Source organism: Anser brachyrhynchus (genome assembly GCF_964034855.1).
Source record: "Anser brachyrhynchus genome assembly, chromosome: 14".
NCBI classification, from domain to species: Eukaryota; Metazoa; Chordata; class Aves; order Anseriformes; family Anatidae; genus Anser; species Anser brachyrhynchus.
Window position 1 is genome coordinate 15,037,963 of NC_137709.1, and position 18,614 is coordinate 15,056,576.

At 34.6% G+C, this 18,614-nt stretch overlaps 1 protein-coding gene across 1 annotated transcript in view; it reads right to left on the reverse strand.

Moving 5' to 3' along the window:
* Nucleotides 1–18,614, reverse strand: part of DOCK2 (dedicator of cytokinesis 2) — a 286,898-nt gene that overhangs the window by 110,154 nt on the left and 158,130 nt on the right. The window contains exons 37-46 of the mRNA XM_080554755.1: nt 17,266–17,356; nt 16,040–16,159; nt 14,190–14,279; nt 12,790–12,894; nt 11,964–12,105; nt 10,419–10,500; nt 7,605–7,689; nt 5,984–6,070; nt 4,264–4,440; nt 2,854–2,937 (exon numbers count right to left, since the gene is read on the reverse strand). Of these exons, the coding sequence (XP_080410881.1) occupies nt 2,854–2,937; nt 4,264–4,440; nt 5,984–6,070; nt 7,605–7,689; nt 10,419–10,500; nt 11,964–12,105; nt 12,790–12,894; nt 14,190–14,279; nt 16,040–16,159; nt 17,266–17,356 (1,063 nt within the window). The remainder of the gene's footprint in view (nt 1–2,853; nt 2,938–4,263; nt 4,441–5,983; nt 6,071–7,604; nt 7,690–10,418; nt 10,501–11,963; nt 12,106–12,789; nt 12,895–14,189; nt 14,280–16,039; nt 16,160–17,265; nt 17,357–18,614) is intronic.

Below are 18,614 nucleotides of genomic sequence, written 5' to 3' on the forward strand. Positions count from 1 at the left end.
GTGCTTTCCTTTTTTTCCAGGATGGGGTCAGTGAGAGGTCACCAAAGGGGTTAAGATCTCTGGCTCTTCCTACAAGATTTAAAAGAACAACTTACCAACTGCCTTGGAGGAAAATACATGACCAAAGACATTTAGAAAAAGGTGTCTCTGTATCAGTTCATCAAATAACTCCTAGCACTTGAATTTCTTAAAAATCCTTCACCTTTGCCAGAAGGAATAGCTTTCTTACCAAACACTAAATAAAAAATAAAATAATTTTACAATGAAGCAAATATGATACCAATACTACTTTTCTAGCACCTCTTCCCTACAATTCCTTTCTTTGCTTTTATATTGCTACTCTTATATTTTCTATTGTATTAATGTAATAATATCAGTTAAAAACTAACAAAACAAAAGTTATCTTCAAAGATGATGGATAACACACTTCTACAGGCTGTTTAAATAATAGTAAGTGTAGTCACAAAGAGAAACGTTGTGGTATTTCTCTTTAAAATATAAAGATGTTTCATCATTCTTCAGTCTTTGAAGATAATGATTTATGAGATTTGTGCAACAGACATGGCTACCCTTTCCTAACTGCTTTACTACAGACTTTTAGCTATTTCCCAGTAATGCCTTTTTAAAAAAAAGTCCACTGAGATTCTATACTTACTTTTTGTGTTCCGATCATATAAACACAATTAATATTGTATACATCACTCCCCATTGACCTTATCATAGTTTTTGGTAGTTCAATTCAATATACATTTTAAAAACATAATATTAAAGCAGATCTATTACAGACAGATCTGTTTGTCCCCTTTAAAGGGATTTATGGGGACAGAACCAAATAACTACATTAGTTCTAATGCCACACTGGTCATTTCATAGTACTGCATCCACTGAGTACTTTTGATGGTCAGAAAGTGACAATATACAGAGTCAGTGTTGGGCAACAATACAGGAGAAAGCTGTTAAGGTTGGTGACTCAAAGAAATTTCCAAGCTGAGATGAATCAAAATGAGACAGGAAGAAACACCACAAAACAGAAAAACCCTTTCCATTAAAACTATTTGAAAGATTCATTTCTGAAAGAAGAATAAATGGTTAATTCTTGCTCGTTTTGGTTCATGAAAAATGAGGTAATGTACCCTTTTATTAAGATGGCATCAGATTAAACCAACAAGAAGGATTTTTTTTAATGAGTTTAGATAATACAAAGAAAGAGTTATGGAACATAGGTAATTCCAGATTTAATTAATCTGTTGTGCCATACACTTCTGATAGCAAAATACCAGATCAACTCACATTATTTCGTTACATGCCTCATGGAAGAGAGATCACTATATTATACCTTGATAGAGCAGTTGCTGTACACATTAATTTCAACAGTAAACGATTCTTCTTTCTCTTTTAAATCATCTGCATTTCAGAAGACCTCATAGTTACAGATTTCTTCACAAAGTACAAATGTGCAAAAATTCAACTCTCACAGTCATTTATTTTGCCATATACTGTTGCCAATAATTTCTGTTTGGACTAGATAATGCAAATAGAACTGATGTTTTCTGAGAGCAGTTTTTTCTACCCTCTGTTATCATAACAAATGTTTAGGACAATGAGAAGAGCCTTTTTTCCCTTGAATCTCAGAAAACAAATAGTTTTTTCCTGCTACTACCTCCTGTAGGTGCATTTTTCTCTTCAAGGACAAAAGGGCTCTGCAGGTTGGTTGGCTTATCATATGTACACTAAAAATAATACAAGAAACAACCTTGGTACTGCTAGTATAGGCAGAATATTCCACTTTCCTCTGGAGATATAGCTTAACAAATATTTACTGACGGTCTTCCATGCTGTGTGTCTCATAAAAGATATGTAGCATGAGTCATGAACAGTCACCGAGTGAAAATAAGTCCTGTAAGCAACTAGCATTCCTTAAGATTCCTAATGCAAAACAAACAAACTAACTAATCCACAAACAAACAACAACAACAAACAACACAAAAGACACAGCCATCTCTAGGAAAGAGTTATTTACCAAGACAATTTATGACGTTTGCAAATGCTTGTTTCCCCAGCAGTTCACAAAGTCCTCATGACTTTAGTCAAATACACACCTGACTTTGACATGCTGACCATTTTAACCATGAACGTAGCCTGCTACGCATGGCTTTTGATAAACCATTCTAAATAGTAAGTTCTACCAAGTACTTTTCTGGCCTACTGCTTTCCACAGGCCACATGTAGACATATGGGTAATTTCTCTGATTCAGATGACATTTCAGATAACTCCTAAAGGACAGTATAATCATAATAATCCTCCGGAAATAAGATGTAATTTTGAAATTAAGCCATTTCTCCAGTTTAGGCACATATTTTTAAAAAAATAAAAATAAAGGACAGGATCGCTTAGATCCCCAAGAACACTTCAGCAATCACATGCTACAGCAGACAGTAAGGAATTGTGGTTAACGCTGTTTTGTCAGTGAACTTAGCAGGTTTGTAATGTGGAGTACATGCTTCCTGTTAGGCACATAAAAACTGAATGAGTTTAAATCCTTTGTCCTTCTTAAGGGAAGTTATTCATAACTAAATAAGATAATAAATAGAAAGTCCTTTTTCAACTATATATATTCTGAAAGAAAAGGAATGGCACAGGAAATTTCTAACCAGAATATTATTTTTCTGTTCCTCCCCACTTTCGGGAAACTGAAAACAAGCAAACAAGCAAACAATAGAAAGTTTCCCCTGAGTATAGAAACAGTAAAAACAACACAATCATCTAAATGATGCAACAAAGGAACAGAAAAACAGAAAAAAAAATCTAAAAGCTGAGGAAGCCTCAGATAATGGCTGCCAGTAAGATGTTACCTGCCAAGCAATTAGATCTTTAAGTCTATTCAGCTTTTCTTGATCCTCTGGATGGTCTCTGATATATTCCTCTGTAAAGAAAGCCTTAGACAGAAAAAAATAATTCATTCCATCAGATAAAAAGATCAGTGATTGCTCCAATGACTACAGCGGGTGACCATAATATTGGTTATTAGATAAAGAGACATATCCATGCTACTTAGCCAGGTAATGACAGTGATAATTTCTTATATTAATTGAGAACTGGGATGTTCTTTTTTGTTAAGATTTTCAGTCTTTATCCAACATTTCTCAGCCTGAGACACTTAATACGAGAAACCAAATTTTTGTTTGTTTTGTAAGCTGGCACTGAAACTAAAAAGCATAAATTTGGAGTGCCACATTTTACATTAATACATTATCATTTTATACAAGTGCCCTACACTAATATTAGCCAGTGTTAATACAATCAAGTATGAACTGTCATACATAAGCAGAGCTAGATACTGCATACATGTAGTCATTTGTCCATGTGTTTACAGAAGTGGTACTTTAGGACTAACTCAGCATGCCATACTCCTCCAGAGCACATCATTTTCATTGCATATATATATTTGGTGTGTGTATACATACATACATATATTTATGTATGTATACATATCCACTCAGCAAACCTGCAGTCTGTTTGACATGCCAAGCCTGCTAAGCACAGTGCATACTTACAACTGGAAATCATAGGCAGAAATAATAAAACTCTACAGCTTTGGAGTAGCCTTACATTCAATTTCATCCTAGACCTTAGTAATTTAGGATGCAAACAAAATGAATATGAGTTTTTAAACATTTCTGACTTTTTCTTTCTTGTTTTTATATATTTTTTTTTTAAAACCAAGGTGGCCTTAGGGACAAACTTGCTACAGTTCAGTTTCTCAAGACATCGGCAGAGCAGATTTTATTTGTGTTCCCATTTTTAACAAAAATTGCTCTGCAGAAAGGCTGCAATTGCTGAGAAACACAGATAACAACATAATAGATAACCTACATCTAAATCCTACAGACCTACTATAGGATGAACTTGATTTATTTACTCCAGAGCAAACCTTTTGATGTCCGACAGTGTTTTTCATTACAAAATGTAATAAAAACCCTATATATATATATGTATTTATAAATTAAATATATACGAAATCCCTCATGACTTCTATTAATATTGAGCTTCAGTTACTCTCCATCTATGCATCTATGCTACTTTCTGATTTGAAAGACTACTGATCAGGTGTGATCAGGATATAAGGGTCTTTGTGGACTTGTGGCCTTCATATTCCCAGCCTAGCTTCCACTGCTACTTTGGACAAAAGTGTATCATGATCGAGTAGGATTAGGAAATAATACATCTGACTATAACCTTTACATGGACTTAAAAACTTGTACCTTCTCATACTTAGCAAAACCACCCATAACAGCTGGATCAACAATTCCATTCAGAAGCATAGAAAGTGGATTAATAGGAAGGTTCTCATCACTCTGGTATTGGTTAATCATCATCAAAATTTTTTCATTTGTCATGGACATGGTCTCAATAGCATTCTCCAAAGGACTAATTGTAGTCTATAAAGAAATAAAAGATGAAAAAATATTTAGTAAATCTTTATTTAAAATAATAACTTGATCCAGATAAATTCAAATATACATTTAGACTTGTTAAATCATTTTTGAGAAAAAAAAAATATTTGTATACTTGAAGCTGAAAATCTTCCATTTTTAAGAATTCATTTTCTCTGTAGTTTCTGTAACTCAGATTTTAACTGTATTCCATGAATCTATTATACAAAGAAGCTTCAATTCAGAGACTACTATTTGCTACTATGTCATTCTGACAGATGATTCAAATCATCTCCTATTGTTTATGCCATTTACGTTGTAAATATTTTGTACACTTCAATGCATAAAGAGAACAAAGGCCTAATTCTCCTTATCTCAATGTCCTATGCTAGAATTTGCATTAAAGATATCTTAGCTATATTTATGTAATAATGATTCCTAGGTACTTTCTTAAATGCATCAGAAATCCATCAATAGCGCTTGGTTTGACACCACCATTATCATATTCCATAATGAGATGTAAACGGTCTTTGTGCACATGGAAGCACACCCTCTCTGTAGTGTCTGTAGCTTGTGAAATGCTGCTTTACATGCAGGAGAGATGTTGTGAAGAGGCAAACCCACAGAATGCACCAGCTGAAGCCAGGGCAAGGAGTAGCAATCTGTCCTTGGGTGTATCTGTATGCCATTCCCTGTTCTGATGAGTTAGGCAAATTGTAGAACATGCAAATGAAGTGCCTGAGTCTTGGTTCATTCAGTGGCTGATTTAAACTCAGAGAATGATGTTGCATCTATAATGCTACAAGACACAACCCAGGCAAATGATAAAGTCTTTTGATCCAAGCAGCTTCTTTGTAACATGCCATGACGTGTAATAACAAGAGGAAAAGAAGAAAAGACTGTAATAGGAAAATTAAACTTTTCTTAAAAGGAAAACAGAAAAAAGAAACCCTAACACTCATACCCATCAAACTAGAATGGGGGCATGAACCTCTGATGCTAAACATGGTGGGGGTTCAAGACCAGATAATGCAAGAGCATGAAATAAAGATAGAAAGCTAACAGAGTGTTTCAAAGAAAAGTTCTGAGGAGAAAAGGGAGATTGTGCCACACAGCAGATCATTCTGCATGGAAATAGACAGAAACTGCATTGAAAAGTGCAGGTAAAAGAGTAGAGAGAAAATAAGGAAATCAGAAGGAAAAAAAGTTAGCTGGTTAGGTTAAGTGAGAGAAGCAGGATTCTCTCTTTTTACTTCTTTTTTTTTTGTAAGAGTTTATATATATGAACAACTTTCTTACAATTCATCAAAACTACAGCAAACCAAATTGAATAAATTCTCTTAGGATTTGGTTTTAAAACTATAAATCAGATGGAACATATATTGATCAATATTTAACCATCCCACTAGTAGAAAAATAAAACAAATGCTATCAGCTTATGTTTAAAAATAAGTAATGTTTACTTTGTGTGATAAACTTGATAACTATTCTGTAAATGAGGATTCACATATATACACATTTTACAGGTTCTTAGCATGCTAATACATACCTGTGACATGGAGACGACCTCAAACCATCGTAAAATTCCAGGAAGTTTGTATGCTGTAACAAATGATGTTCTCTCAATCCACATAGACTATTAAAAAAGATATAAAGGAGAAAATGATACTTCAGGATTTAAACTTTAATCTTTTCTGTCTTCTGAAACGTCAGAGTGAAGATGGAAAATGTATGCGTATTGATTTTTGCATAAAAAGACTGCAAAAATGAATCCAGCACAGGTATTTGAACAAATCATTTCCTGATTTCAGGTAAGGTCATCTTCAGGCATTAAGCATTCACAAAGCAGAGAAAATAGAAAATTACCCTTGAACCTTGAATTTAGTATCTGTTCTTTTGCCATTATAGATTGAATATCTGTGGCTAAATGACCAAACAACCTACTTTTACATTCTCCATCCAGACACTGTCCCCCTCTACTTTCAGAAAGTATTTCTGCAATTAAAAGCAGAAATTGCCCTATAACAACTTGCCAGCATTCTTACTTCCCACCTCTCCTTCTGAACAAGACTAGATGTTGGTATTTTAAAATGCCACTATTTCATTTGCCGTACTGCTCCTTATTGTAGTGGTATCAGCTGATCTGATATCTTATACTTCAGCTGCCAGTAGTGAGAAGTGTAATGGTGAATGCAATGAAAACGTATTCCAACCATCCCAACTTTCACATATCTGAAGGAAGTCTGAATACTATTTACTGTCATTAACAATGGAGACATTCACCATTTAATTATTTGTAAAACAGTTTCAAGGCCTACATATAAATGGTTTCAAACTCTCCAGTCTGGAAACAAAGCCAATGTGCATTATGAATCTTGATAATAAAGTGCAAAGGTGGGATGTCAGTGTAGATCTGGCATCTGAAACACATAATAGAAGATAAGAAGCTCCTTATGTGAAATCATTGGCATTATGATCAGCGTGCATACAATTGATTTTTTTTTTTTTGTATATTTTTGAAATAATGGCTGTTCCCATTGAGGACAGTCTTAGCCATAAAGATCAGGTGGTATAGTTTTCATGACAGACTAAAAAACGTGATTTTTTTTATATACTTGTAAAACTAAAATAGAGAAACATACCACATTTTTTATGCATGACACTGAAAAGTAATTTATGGAATTGCAGACTTCCTAGAATATTTGAACAATGAAGACTATTTCTCAACATTACAACATTATGTATGGGAATAAAAATGATAAAGGCAGCACTCAAGTTTGTAAAGATTTCACAGGACTAATGAAAGCAGACAACATACACCACTTCCTGCCAAGCTAGGAGCTGACAAGCATTGTAAACTACAAGAGGCAAACCATTTGATATTTACTTACATGTTATCTTACTTCGTAATGAAAATCAGTACCTGAAAATGTTACTGCTTAATGCAAATGTATTGAACATACTTACACGATGCTTACTTGCAAGTGAAACAGTGATATACCACCAAGTACATAGGAATAGTATTGAAATAGAGGAATCTGGTATTTAATCGTTTTTGAACCAGATCTTAAAGTTAGGACTTCTGTAATGAGTAATCTCTGACTAAGAGAAGATCTAGACCAGAATTCAGTCAGTCATATCTACCAGAAACGTGTCATTTGTTTACTTACCGCAAATTCATTTTCAGGGTCAACAGATCCTTTTCTGACAGGTCTTGAATAGTGGAACCGGTGGACATTGTTGGACTTATAAAAACTGAAAGATTTTAAAAAGACTATTGTAAAATACAGAATTCATAAACTTATGGCTCCTGTTATCACAGTGAAACATTTCATCTCGACTCAGTTGAGTTTTTAATTAAAAGGAAATTTAATGCTCAGAAAAACAAACAAACAAACACTTTACTGAAAATTCAGGAGACAGCCACTTTGTCTTTATCTATAAACCAGGGTCAACACACTACTTTTGAAATGTTTCAACTTGTGACTGGGTGCAATTTCCAGGAACAAAAAATGTTAAAACTTCCAGATCAGTATTAGACACTGTAGAAGGAGGTCTATAAAAGACTTTTACTTTCTTGTACTATTACTGTGGCACACTCACTGCTTTTTTGCTTTACAGTAGCACTTAAAAGGAGTGTTTTTTTAAAAAATAATTGAGTGAACAGAGAAGATATACTCACTTGGACTGAAACACATGCTTTTTCAGCCATGTCCCATTTCAAATCAGTTTAATCACTTCTAACATTTCTTCTAACAACGCAGAACAATAGCTATTCAATAAACTAAATATCTAAAGCCATAATAAATAATCTCTTGTGACAGATAAGAAAATGTATATAAACACTTGTAGAGGGAAAGACATCAATATAAAGAAATCTATTGCAAATTCATGTGATGTTTTTTCCTGTTTAGTTAATGAATCATCTCAATCACTGTGAGCATCCACTGGACTCATAACCACTCACTCTTCAGCACTGGCTGCAGTTTTGGCTAAGTATTCTGTTGCCCACATAAAGTAATCTCTCTCTGGTTTCTAGTTTTTATGTTCTATTTAAAGCAATGTCTAATAAAAGTTAATTTTGCAGAGCAAAAAAATTTCAGAAAAATCTTACAGTAAAGCCAAGACATATTTTGGAAGTCTAAAGAAACAAATAAATGAAGGGACCCCAAACAGTTGAGTTATCCCATCTACTAAGACTATCTTCATCAATGAAGAAATGAAGAAACGAGGGGGAAAAAAAAAAGTAAATGGCATAATAGTGCCATACCTAGCTAGATCATTTTATACAGTTCCATCTGAAAGGACAGATATTTTAATGCTTTTTGATAGAACAAATGTATTGCCAGCAACTAACGTAACTAACAATTAAGTGCCCAATAAAATACACTCATAAGAATAAATCTTTCCTCCAACACCAAATTAAATTCACAATTTGGCAGAATACTGCAGCTGAGATGAGCAATTACTAAATCTCCTATGTAACAGAAGACTGTAGTCTATGTGGAGCACTTCCCTAAATAAATCCATTATGAGTTCAAAATGTGGCTGGCACTACACTGAAATCTAGTCAAACAGGATATTTTTACAAGGTGTCTTCTGATTTTAAAATGGATTAATGTTGAAATTGGGACCACAGTTCATTTATTTATCTTATTCTATAAGACCTGTGTTTGCATCTGCTGTTTTTATTTTGGTGTGTGTGGGGGGAGGCAATTCATATTTTTCTACTCTAAACTTAGTGCAATTTCAGGAAAGATTCTAAAAAGAAGGCTGCAGACAAAGGTGAAAGTTGGTTTGAATCCAAGTGTGAAACAGTTATGAATTATTTAATCTCAGCTGATAAAAACCTTCTATCTTCAGACTCTTTTTGGGAAGCCATAATACAAATGTTATTAAAGATTTTAGTTTTTGGTTCTTGTGTGTTGTTGTTGTTGTTTTGTGGTTTGTTTTTTTTTTTTTGGTCTAAGAGTGTAGGCATTGCTAAGCTTCCCTTTTATGAAAAAATGCAGATGTATCAGATTATTTGGAGAACACTAAACTCACGATGCCGGTTTCAGTTCAGAAGATATAATCATAGCTTGCATTTTCATGAAGCAATGAAAAGAATAGAAAGAAAATATGAGCTACCTTAAATGATAGTGCTTGTACATTTTGTTATCCTTAATTTACAAGCTTACAAATATTCTCTTGAAATTTTTCATTGACATGCTACTGATAAGCAAAAGCTCTTATTAACCATGTTTGCAAACATAAAAATCCATAGGTTTCTTCAATTACCCTACTAGGATTTGTCCTCTATTCTAACAGCTTTACTACGAAACTGCAAAAAACCACCAGGCAGAATGGACCGGGAGCCAAAAATCTCATGTGCATCAGGTCAGCCAATATTCCAATATGTGCTGTGTTTTAGCATTATCTATTAGCAGGAACCATCATTTTTCATATGTAATCAAAATGCTTAGTTAGGAGCATGAAACATGTTGAACCTATTCTGCATTGGGTTAGGAGTTAGAAAGAGTTAGGCAGTCGGTTCTCAAAAATACTTTGGACAATTCACTTCCCTTATTTCTCAACACAATCTTGATTGTGGTAACAGTGGAAACCATTTCGCCACTAAGTGCTTTGCACTTGGCAAGATAAATCATAACAAGATTATATTGTACAAGAGCCTTCAACTCAAACATGCGCGTACTGCCCAGTAACCCCTAAGGACCCCCTCTTCACCACTTGTATCAGAAGCTCTGTTGAAAACTGGAGACCTTGGACCCAAAGCATGGATACCACCATACCTTGTAACCATGTGTTATTTCTTAAGTGGTAGTTGTTCTTTCATGAAATGCCTATAAATGCTTGGTCAATAAACTAAGACAACAGAAGTTCTAAGACTCCTTGGCAAATGTCTGAGTTCACAAAATAACAGTTGTCAAATTAGGAGTATGGACTGACTTCCATTATCTTATCTACCATAGAAATTCACTTACTTTATAATTTGGTCAGGTACTGCCTTATTTTTGAACCTAGGTTGCTCCTCTAGGACTGGTTGCACTGTAAAACACTGTATGTCTTAAATCATGGATGTTAAGGTCATATTATTAACTATCAGTATGAAATACTAGTTGCTGTGAAAGGAAAAATACATTTCTTGATAAAAAACTTGCAGGCTTTGGAGTTTCATTTGTGGAGCTTTCTTGGCCAAAAAGGGAAAAAATGCTAATATTAACTACCAAAAATTTACTGACATGAATTTTCAACTGGGCATTTTTATTTTTCACTGAGCTCAAACACCTATAGCTTAATTTATCACACTGATTCATTAATTAAATTTTAAAGCAAAGCCAACTTATAACATCAACATCATCTGTTAACAATTTCACTACTTAGCCTTAAGCATGAATATAGTCATGATGTTTAGCATTTTGTTTTTGAAATCTGTACGTGAGTAGCCCATCTACCTGGGAGTTGCTTTTTCTATGGAAGTGTTATGATTTAATCTGACTAATGCATCTGTAAATAAATATATCGTATATCTTACGTATTTCAGTATATTTAAATCTCATGCTTTCCAGTTAGATTCTGTAACTTTTTCTCATTTAATATATCTCTTGATACTTGCAAATATAACTGAAAAATTTATACTTTAAGAAAGTATAGAATAATATCCTCAAGATAAAAAAAATATTTAAGAGAAAAGAAGTTTATCAAAATGTGGCTTTCAAACTTAATGTACCATTTTGGACGAGCCTGTAATACCCTCTTAGTTCAGTCTGAATGTAAAAATAAAGTAGTATTACTTCTCCAGCAGGCTGCATGAGAACAAACTTAAAAGAATATATGAAACATTATAATATTACCTTGAAAATCTATAAAGGAAAATCAACAAGTGAAAAATGTTTCTGATATAATGAGGTGATCTCATATCTGCTCAAGCAGTAATGCTTTAAGCCAGAACATGAAGTAAAAAATGTGCGCAAGCAGCTGTTACAGTACTTATTAACAACAGTAATAATTTCGGGCATTCTGAAAGGTAGTTAATGATTAGTATGCATCGATATTCCTAGGAAATTTCTGAGAGTGGCAAAAGACATATTTTATGTTGCCAAGATATACACGTGATATCCAAGTACAGTGCCTGTCAAAACAATATTCTAGGATAAAATGAATTTAATATCAAGTCACAAAAGCTAGGAATGTGAGATAATAAGACAAGTTGCTGCATTAACCTTAGCCAATTTGAATGTTCATCTCTGTTTTTGCCACTCAGAGACAGTAAAGGTAAACCAGACATGAATTGAACAAAGAGTGAAAGAGACAAAACACCTTAGAATTGTGTAAGAAACAGGAGCAAACACCTTAGAAACAATCCATAAGAGACATGCAGGACATAAGTACAATTGCAAACTGTGCTGCCACTATAAGAACTTTTCGTCCCTACCAGGAAATTATTGCTGCACACAGCTCAACTACTGCTAGAAACAGGTTTCCCTAACCCGCTTTCATTCTCTAATCTCCCATGGGTTTAAGGATACATTGGCCAGGAGAGTTTTTCACATCCTCTCCAGGTGCTGAGGTGGTGTTCATCTTCTCTGCATTGGGAAACTGACTCATCAGCTGTGCCTGGAAGTCCTCTCTCCTCTCATATTCCTTCCCACGATAGATGAATACTTTGTTCTGCAAGGAATAAAAGGAATGAATACCAGATTCCTTGGGCTGTATGATGCTGAGGCAGAAGTTGCAGGCGCATCAATACAAAGATACCATAGAGGTAAGTAATGAAATTCCTTTTCTTCTTGTCTCTCAAGTAAAGGAGTCTCTTGCTTTCAAATACATTCAAATACATTCTAGGTTTCAAGTTTCACAGTTTTTGAATAGTAATATTTAAGTTTGCTCTGCTTGCTCCTTCTGCTTGGTGTTATGGAATGCCCTCATTTACAGTAAAGTCTATCCTCAAATGTGCTCATTTGTGGTTCAGTTTGTTTCATTTAACAAAATACTTATATAAAACCAGAGCAAAAGGTGCAGGCTTCCTTTGGTGTAATGTTAGCACATTTTCACTATTTTTTTCCAATGCTTTCAAGGCATCTTTGGCCTTTAAGACTGGGAAAAAGGGGTCTTTCATTGCTTTTCAGGTATGAGAAAATCTACCATATTCATTGTATTCATTCATTAGTATGTAAGAAAGATTTTTTTTTTCTAGAAGAAAACATCAAATATTCAGGTTACTTTTACTTGCATCCAAGCAAAAATAAATCCAGGTCAAATATCCCCAGCGACTCATTTGCAATAGCATAGTATACCTATAATTTTAGAAGTAAGTGAAAATAGGTTAAAAATAAAAAATGTATTCAGGTTTACCCTTAGAAATGTAGGGAATCCTTGGCCATAATATCCAACAGCAAAATAGTCTGGTTTAGGCCTCAGAATTTTCATGATGTTTTCATAGAACTTCGCTTGTTGAATCTAAAGGCAAAACCAACCACAACAATTACATCTGATGGTTTTTTCTTTTTACTTTTTACCCTCTACAATAGTATTATAGCTATCAGCTGATATGCAAGACCAATCAGTTATCAGTTGTTAAGCTACAGCAATAAACAGTTAATGTGCATAGGACACTGCTGTGGTACATTAAATATAATACCTAGCTAAATGAATATGGCTTCAATTTCAATATTTGACTTCTGAAACAAGTGTACCCTTAATTTACTGGTGTGGAAAGAAAAAAAACAATTACTGAAGCCATACTTTGCATATTTTGTAAGTCTAACAGATAACATCAGTGAAATAATGCATTTGGAAAAACTCCATGCCTCAAATGTTTTCTGAGGTAAGCATCAACTTAAGCTTTTGCTCTAGCATTGTGCTGTGGTATTAATGATGTAAACATGAACGATGTCTTTCATAAAAAATGAAATGTCATTTCATTTTACTGCTTTTATTTCCTGTGCTATACTGATGAGATGTGCAACACTGCAACTTAAACGGAACTGGCAAAAACATTATCACAAATGAAAAGGTAAAGACATAAACAACATTTAGTGGAAGGAAAAAAAGCTTTCATTACACACGACACTGTTCAAGAACATCATGTTTTGATTCCCATGGTTTTCTTGCAGAAAGATTCAGGGATGTCTACTGAATGAACCCTAAGCATATGGTAAAGATGGTCGAAGCGTGGAATCTTGAGGGTGGAAAAGAAGGTATGTGGGCTGGGGTTTTCTTTTTGGATTATTTCACTTAAACGTTCAACTACTTCTTCCATTAAATCTGCTTAAAAAAATAAATACCAAAACCTTTCTTCCTTCTAGCCTTTGGACCTAGTTGTAATTCCTTGTGATGTATTACTTCCCTTGTACCTGACTTGGACAGATTTCTTTCCTAAAATTTAAACAAAAAATCCACGGAAAAATACAGCCAGGTGCTTTTTCTAACATAAAGTAGCACAAAGGCCTCAAAAGCCTGTCCCATCACTTTTATGTATCATCTTTTTGTTGCAGAAAAAGAGAACATGCTCGTCTCCTTTACAGGAGTTTCAAAATACTACAATAAGTACAAAAATATCCATGCAACTTCAGTAAATAGCCCTTTATGAATCTCTACCATTGGAATTTCACAATACAGCAATATAATACCTTGACAAATTAATTAAAAGTCAATGGTAGACTACAAGCTCATAAGCAGCTCTATCTTCCTGATAGCTCTAAACTACTAATTTCTGTGACTAAAATAATTTGAAGATCTGTATATAATCTTACCAGGTTTTGGCTTAGAAGCTCATAGTCAAAAACTTCCTTTTCATACTGCTCTGCAAGTTCTTTGCATAAAGATATGGCTTCTTCCCACATCTGCAACGTAACCACATATTCAAAAAGTAAATCCAGTAATAACAAACAAGTCTTTAACACATCACTGTTCAGCTACAGTTCTATTGATTATTCTGTCTTTATATTGCAAGTCATTTATTAACTGCATATTTAGAATGGAACACCCAAGGCAATCATAAACTTTAGGAAAGCAGATTAATGTAGAGAATGAAAGTATTTTATGGTTCATTGCAGGAAGGAATAAGTAAACCTATTTTTTTTTTTCTTACAATGAGGTTACCAAAAGTCACCTAAACTTTCAGATATAATAAACAACAATCATAAATCATTATGGTACATAATACAGAGAATATACTCCAAGCACAGGAGCAGTTTATGAGGAGACCGATACACACCTCTCTTTAAAACAAACATTTCATTTTACAAGAAATTCTGAGACATACATACTCATAGGTAGCCTGGCATATGACAGCTCCTCTAGGCAGCTAAAAAATTACAAGGCTTACACTTAAATTACCACTTGCTCGGAGCAACAGCTTGTTTCTTTCCACACTACTTAATAGCTACCTCTGAAAATTACTGTAAGAAATTACAGAACTACATGGGAAGACCACGACAGTTGCTCTCATCTGCTAAAGGTGCTTCTGGAATGCAGCACAAAAATGGTCCTAAAGCAAACAAACTCCCTCTCTTGAGGATATTTCTCAAATTCTGCAAATCTTCTATTTGGAATAAAGGAGACAAAACAGTTTTCCTGAGCCTAATTCTCTAGTGATGTAAGGTTGCTGGTGGTCATATGCACTCTGACCATTTTTATGTAGGGCTATGTACCCCTAGGTGAGATAGTTCTGAGCTTGAGAGGTGCATTCAGCTGCTTGCAAACCTACTCTGCTGTATCTGAGGAGAACGGGAATGCTAGGTAGAATACAAATCACAAGGAATTGGTTATTCTGACACTGTGGATGGGGACCACTACATCATAGTTATTTCAGATGCCAGGAAAAAAAAAAAAAGAAATTGTGTTAAATGGTACTAAATTTTCTGCATGTTGCTGAAGCACTGAAAAACCTCTACCTGCTGAGTTAAAGGAGGGACTTCTGTGGGGGTGTTACAGTTCTATTTTGCAAGAAGCAGTAATGAATTGCCTACCCAATTCATACCCTTGATTACAGCTGAACAAGACATACTGACTGAAAGTCCTTACAGGTTCGTAAGATTGGACTGTGCAGTGCTGCAGAATTTTTCCATGCTTTCTAATCCTTTGCTTTACATGGTGGGGGTGGGGGACAGGTCCCTGTTCTACCAGTGATTTTATTAACAGATTTCAGAGAAACTGAACTAAACTCAGGTGTTGAACATCAAACAGCTGCATTTTAAGGTTAGGATGCAATAAACAGACTTCTCTGGAAAAAAAAAAAAAGTGTTTTTGGGGGGAGATAATGACTGAATAGTTTAGAAATGCAACTTGTATAGTCCGTATTCTTTCCCTATTACAGGAAAGTACATTCAACATTTATTATTACTGCCTGACAGCAGCACTGTCAGGAACACTGACCTCTTTCTTTGTAAACATGGTTATTGAAAGAACATGTTCATATTGAACAGATGTACCATGTGAATAAGCCTTCAGGACATAATTTTTACTTGACCCACATTTTAAAAAGGATTTCATATGCAATAATGAAACAAACATTTTCTTCAGAGAATATTCATTAAATGTTACAACACAAAATAATACATCAAGAAGAAATTTGTGGTGTGAAAGAACTCTACAGCTCTACCTTTCCTTTGTCAAAGTATTCTATGATCTTCTCATACAAATTCTCCTTCAAGTGTCGATAGGTCTGTGAACACTGGAACTCTGTTGACATGACTTGGGGTGCACACTGTTCATCTGACCACTGAGGATAAAAACACATTAAAAAACAAACAAACGAAAACAAACAAAAAAACACACAGATTTTGGAATTCAACATCTTTCCCCTCAAACCTTCACCAAATCTGGGATACTACAAGTGTTGGTTTTTTTCCTGTCTTTTTTTTTTTTTTTTTTTTTACCCTTCCACAAAGATACTGGGAAAGGCACTGGGAACGTTTTCAGCACCTCTTCAAAAATGCCAATAAACAAGACTATACATAACATTTTTAAAACCATGTTCCTCTCCACTCCCCATCCCAACGAGCTGAATAAAAAACTAAGGGAGCAAGTTGGTTCATTTTATTTAAGTAATGTCATCTTGACTGATTTTTTTTTTTTTTGAGTTTTGTATAAAATATATACACATCATCTTTCTCTACACCAATACATTATATATACACCTTATATTTTTGCTTGATCAGAAAAGTCAAAAAGAAGTTCAAACAAAACAGTACTGTGGAATGCAAAATTTAGATAGTTTTGCACAAAAAGAAATTCCACAAGAAATCTTAAATTTTTGTTCAAAAAACTTTAAATTTTGAATTTTCCCTTGAAATGGAAATGCTTCTTACTGATCTCCTCTACTGAAAACATCAGTTACAATGAGAATAAATATTAGCTGTAGAGAAAATAATTAGCAGCTATGAAAGAAAGGAGGCATAATTTGTCACTGTGGTACATACTACTTAAAATTGAAAGTCAGGTGTCCCCCTGTGATAACTTGAAAAAGTGTTTAATTTTTATAATTGCTATATTTGGGACAGCAAGAAAGTAGTAAAATGAAAGACACAAGGTAGCTAAATAGCTTCAGAACTTGCACACACTCTTTTCACTTTGAAAAAATATTTTTGCCATATTTAGTTTTACCAACATGTGACATCAAATCATTTATTGAACGTAAAATTTCAACAATTAACATTATTATTATTATTATTATTTTTTACCTATGACAGTATTTGCAAGTAGAAACTTGAACACTCCTGAGGAAAGTAACTAATATGCAGTGTATTAGAAATTAAGACACTTTTTTACTTGTAAATTTGAAAAATGCAAAAGCTTAGTTATATATTGAGTTGAGGAAAATCTAACCTTCAAGAGCCATGTATGGAGTAGAAGGGTATAGGCAGCTTCTGTGTAATTCTCACAGTCTAAATGAAGATCTCGTAATTTATACAAATATCTGTTAGAGGAGAGAAAAAGAATTAGTCTAGATCCTAACCTGACTTGAATTCTAAGTATCGAAAATATTCTCGATAAACTCTAGATAATGTAAACCTGAAAGACGTCATGCAGTCACTACCCAAAGGGTCCTCAGGAGCGCTCTGAGAGAGGCTAATGTCTGCACATTTTTTCAGACTTTTATTTGTCCTCCTCGTATACTGAAACGTTGTCCAAAAAAAGGAGGGGAAAGAGCTAACCTCTTTGTGTGAACTGTTGCTAACTCCACTTCTAGGAGGAAGAAGTGCTTCGACTTGAGGTCTAAGTCAGACCTCTGTGCCCATTATTTCTGGACTGTTATTGTTAGTTTTGGACTCCTCTCTACAAAAGGGCTGCTGAATTGCTCAAGTGTGTGTATAAAAGTGCAAGAGACTGGTGAAGGGACTAGAAAACAAGACTTAAGAGGAGCAGCTGAGGGAACTGGGGTTGTTTAGTCTGGACAAAAGGAGGCTGAGGGAACACCTCATTGCTCTCTACAACCACCTGAAAGGAAGGTGTTGGTCTCTTTTCTGAGATGACAAGTGATAGGACATGAGGCAATGTTGCCTCAAGCTGTGACAGGGAAGGTTTACACTGGATATCAGGAAGAATTTCTTCACAGAAACGGTGATCAGTCATTGGGAAAGGCCGCCCAGGGGAGTGGTGGAGTCCCCATCCCTGGGGGTATTTAAGTGATGCCTGGATGTGGCACTAAGGGACATAGTTTAGTGATGGGAATTGGTATGTCAGGTTCATGGTTGGGTTTGATGATCTTCAAGGTCTTTTCCAACCTAGATGATTCTATGATTCAATAATAAAAAGAGCTGCCTTTCACTGTAGCAGTTTTTGATTGCATATAAATACATTGCATGTAAATAGATGCAAGCGTAACAGTTAAAAAATGGTAAAGGAGAAAAAAGGAAAATACAGGTCGAGAAAGATAAAGCAGGTCCCTGTACAACTTGGCAAGGTGTTAGGGGCAGAATATCTATTTTATATTGACAGTGTTCTTCTTGATCTCTACAGCAGCATTGCTGCTATCATCCCAACCAATGCCTACCACAGGACTTAAGTCACACCTCTTCCACCAGCCAGAAAGAGAAAAAAAAATAAATCACCTTCCATACTCTTTCACACAACAGAGGTTTTGACACAGAAACTGTCATACCTTGTTGAAGGTTGAATAGTAACAAAGTGTTACTATTCCCAGTTTTTGATGCTACTTAAAATATGCCCCCCTC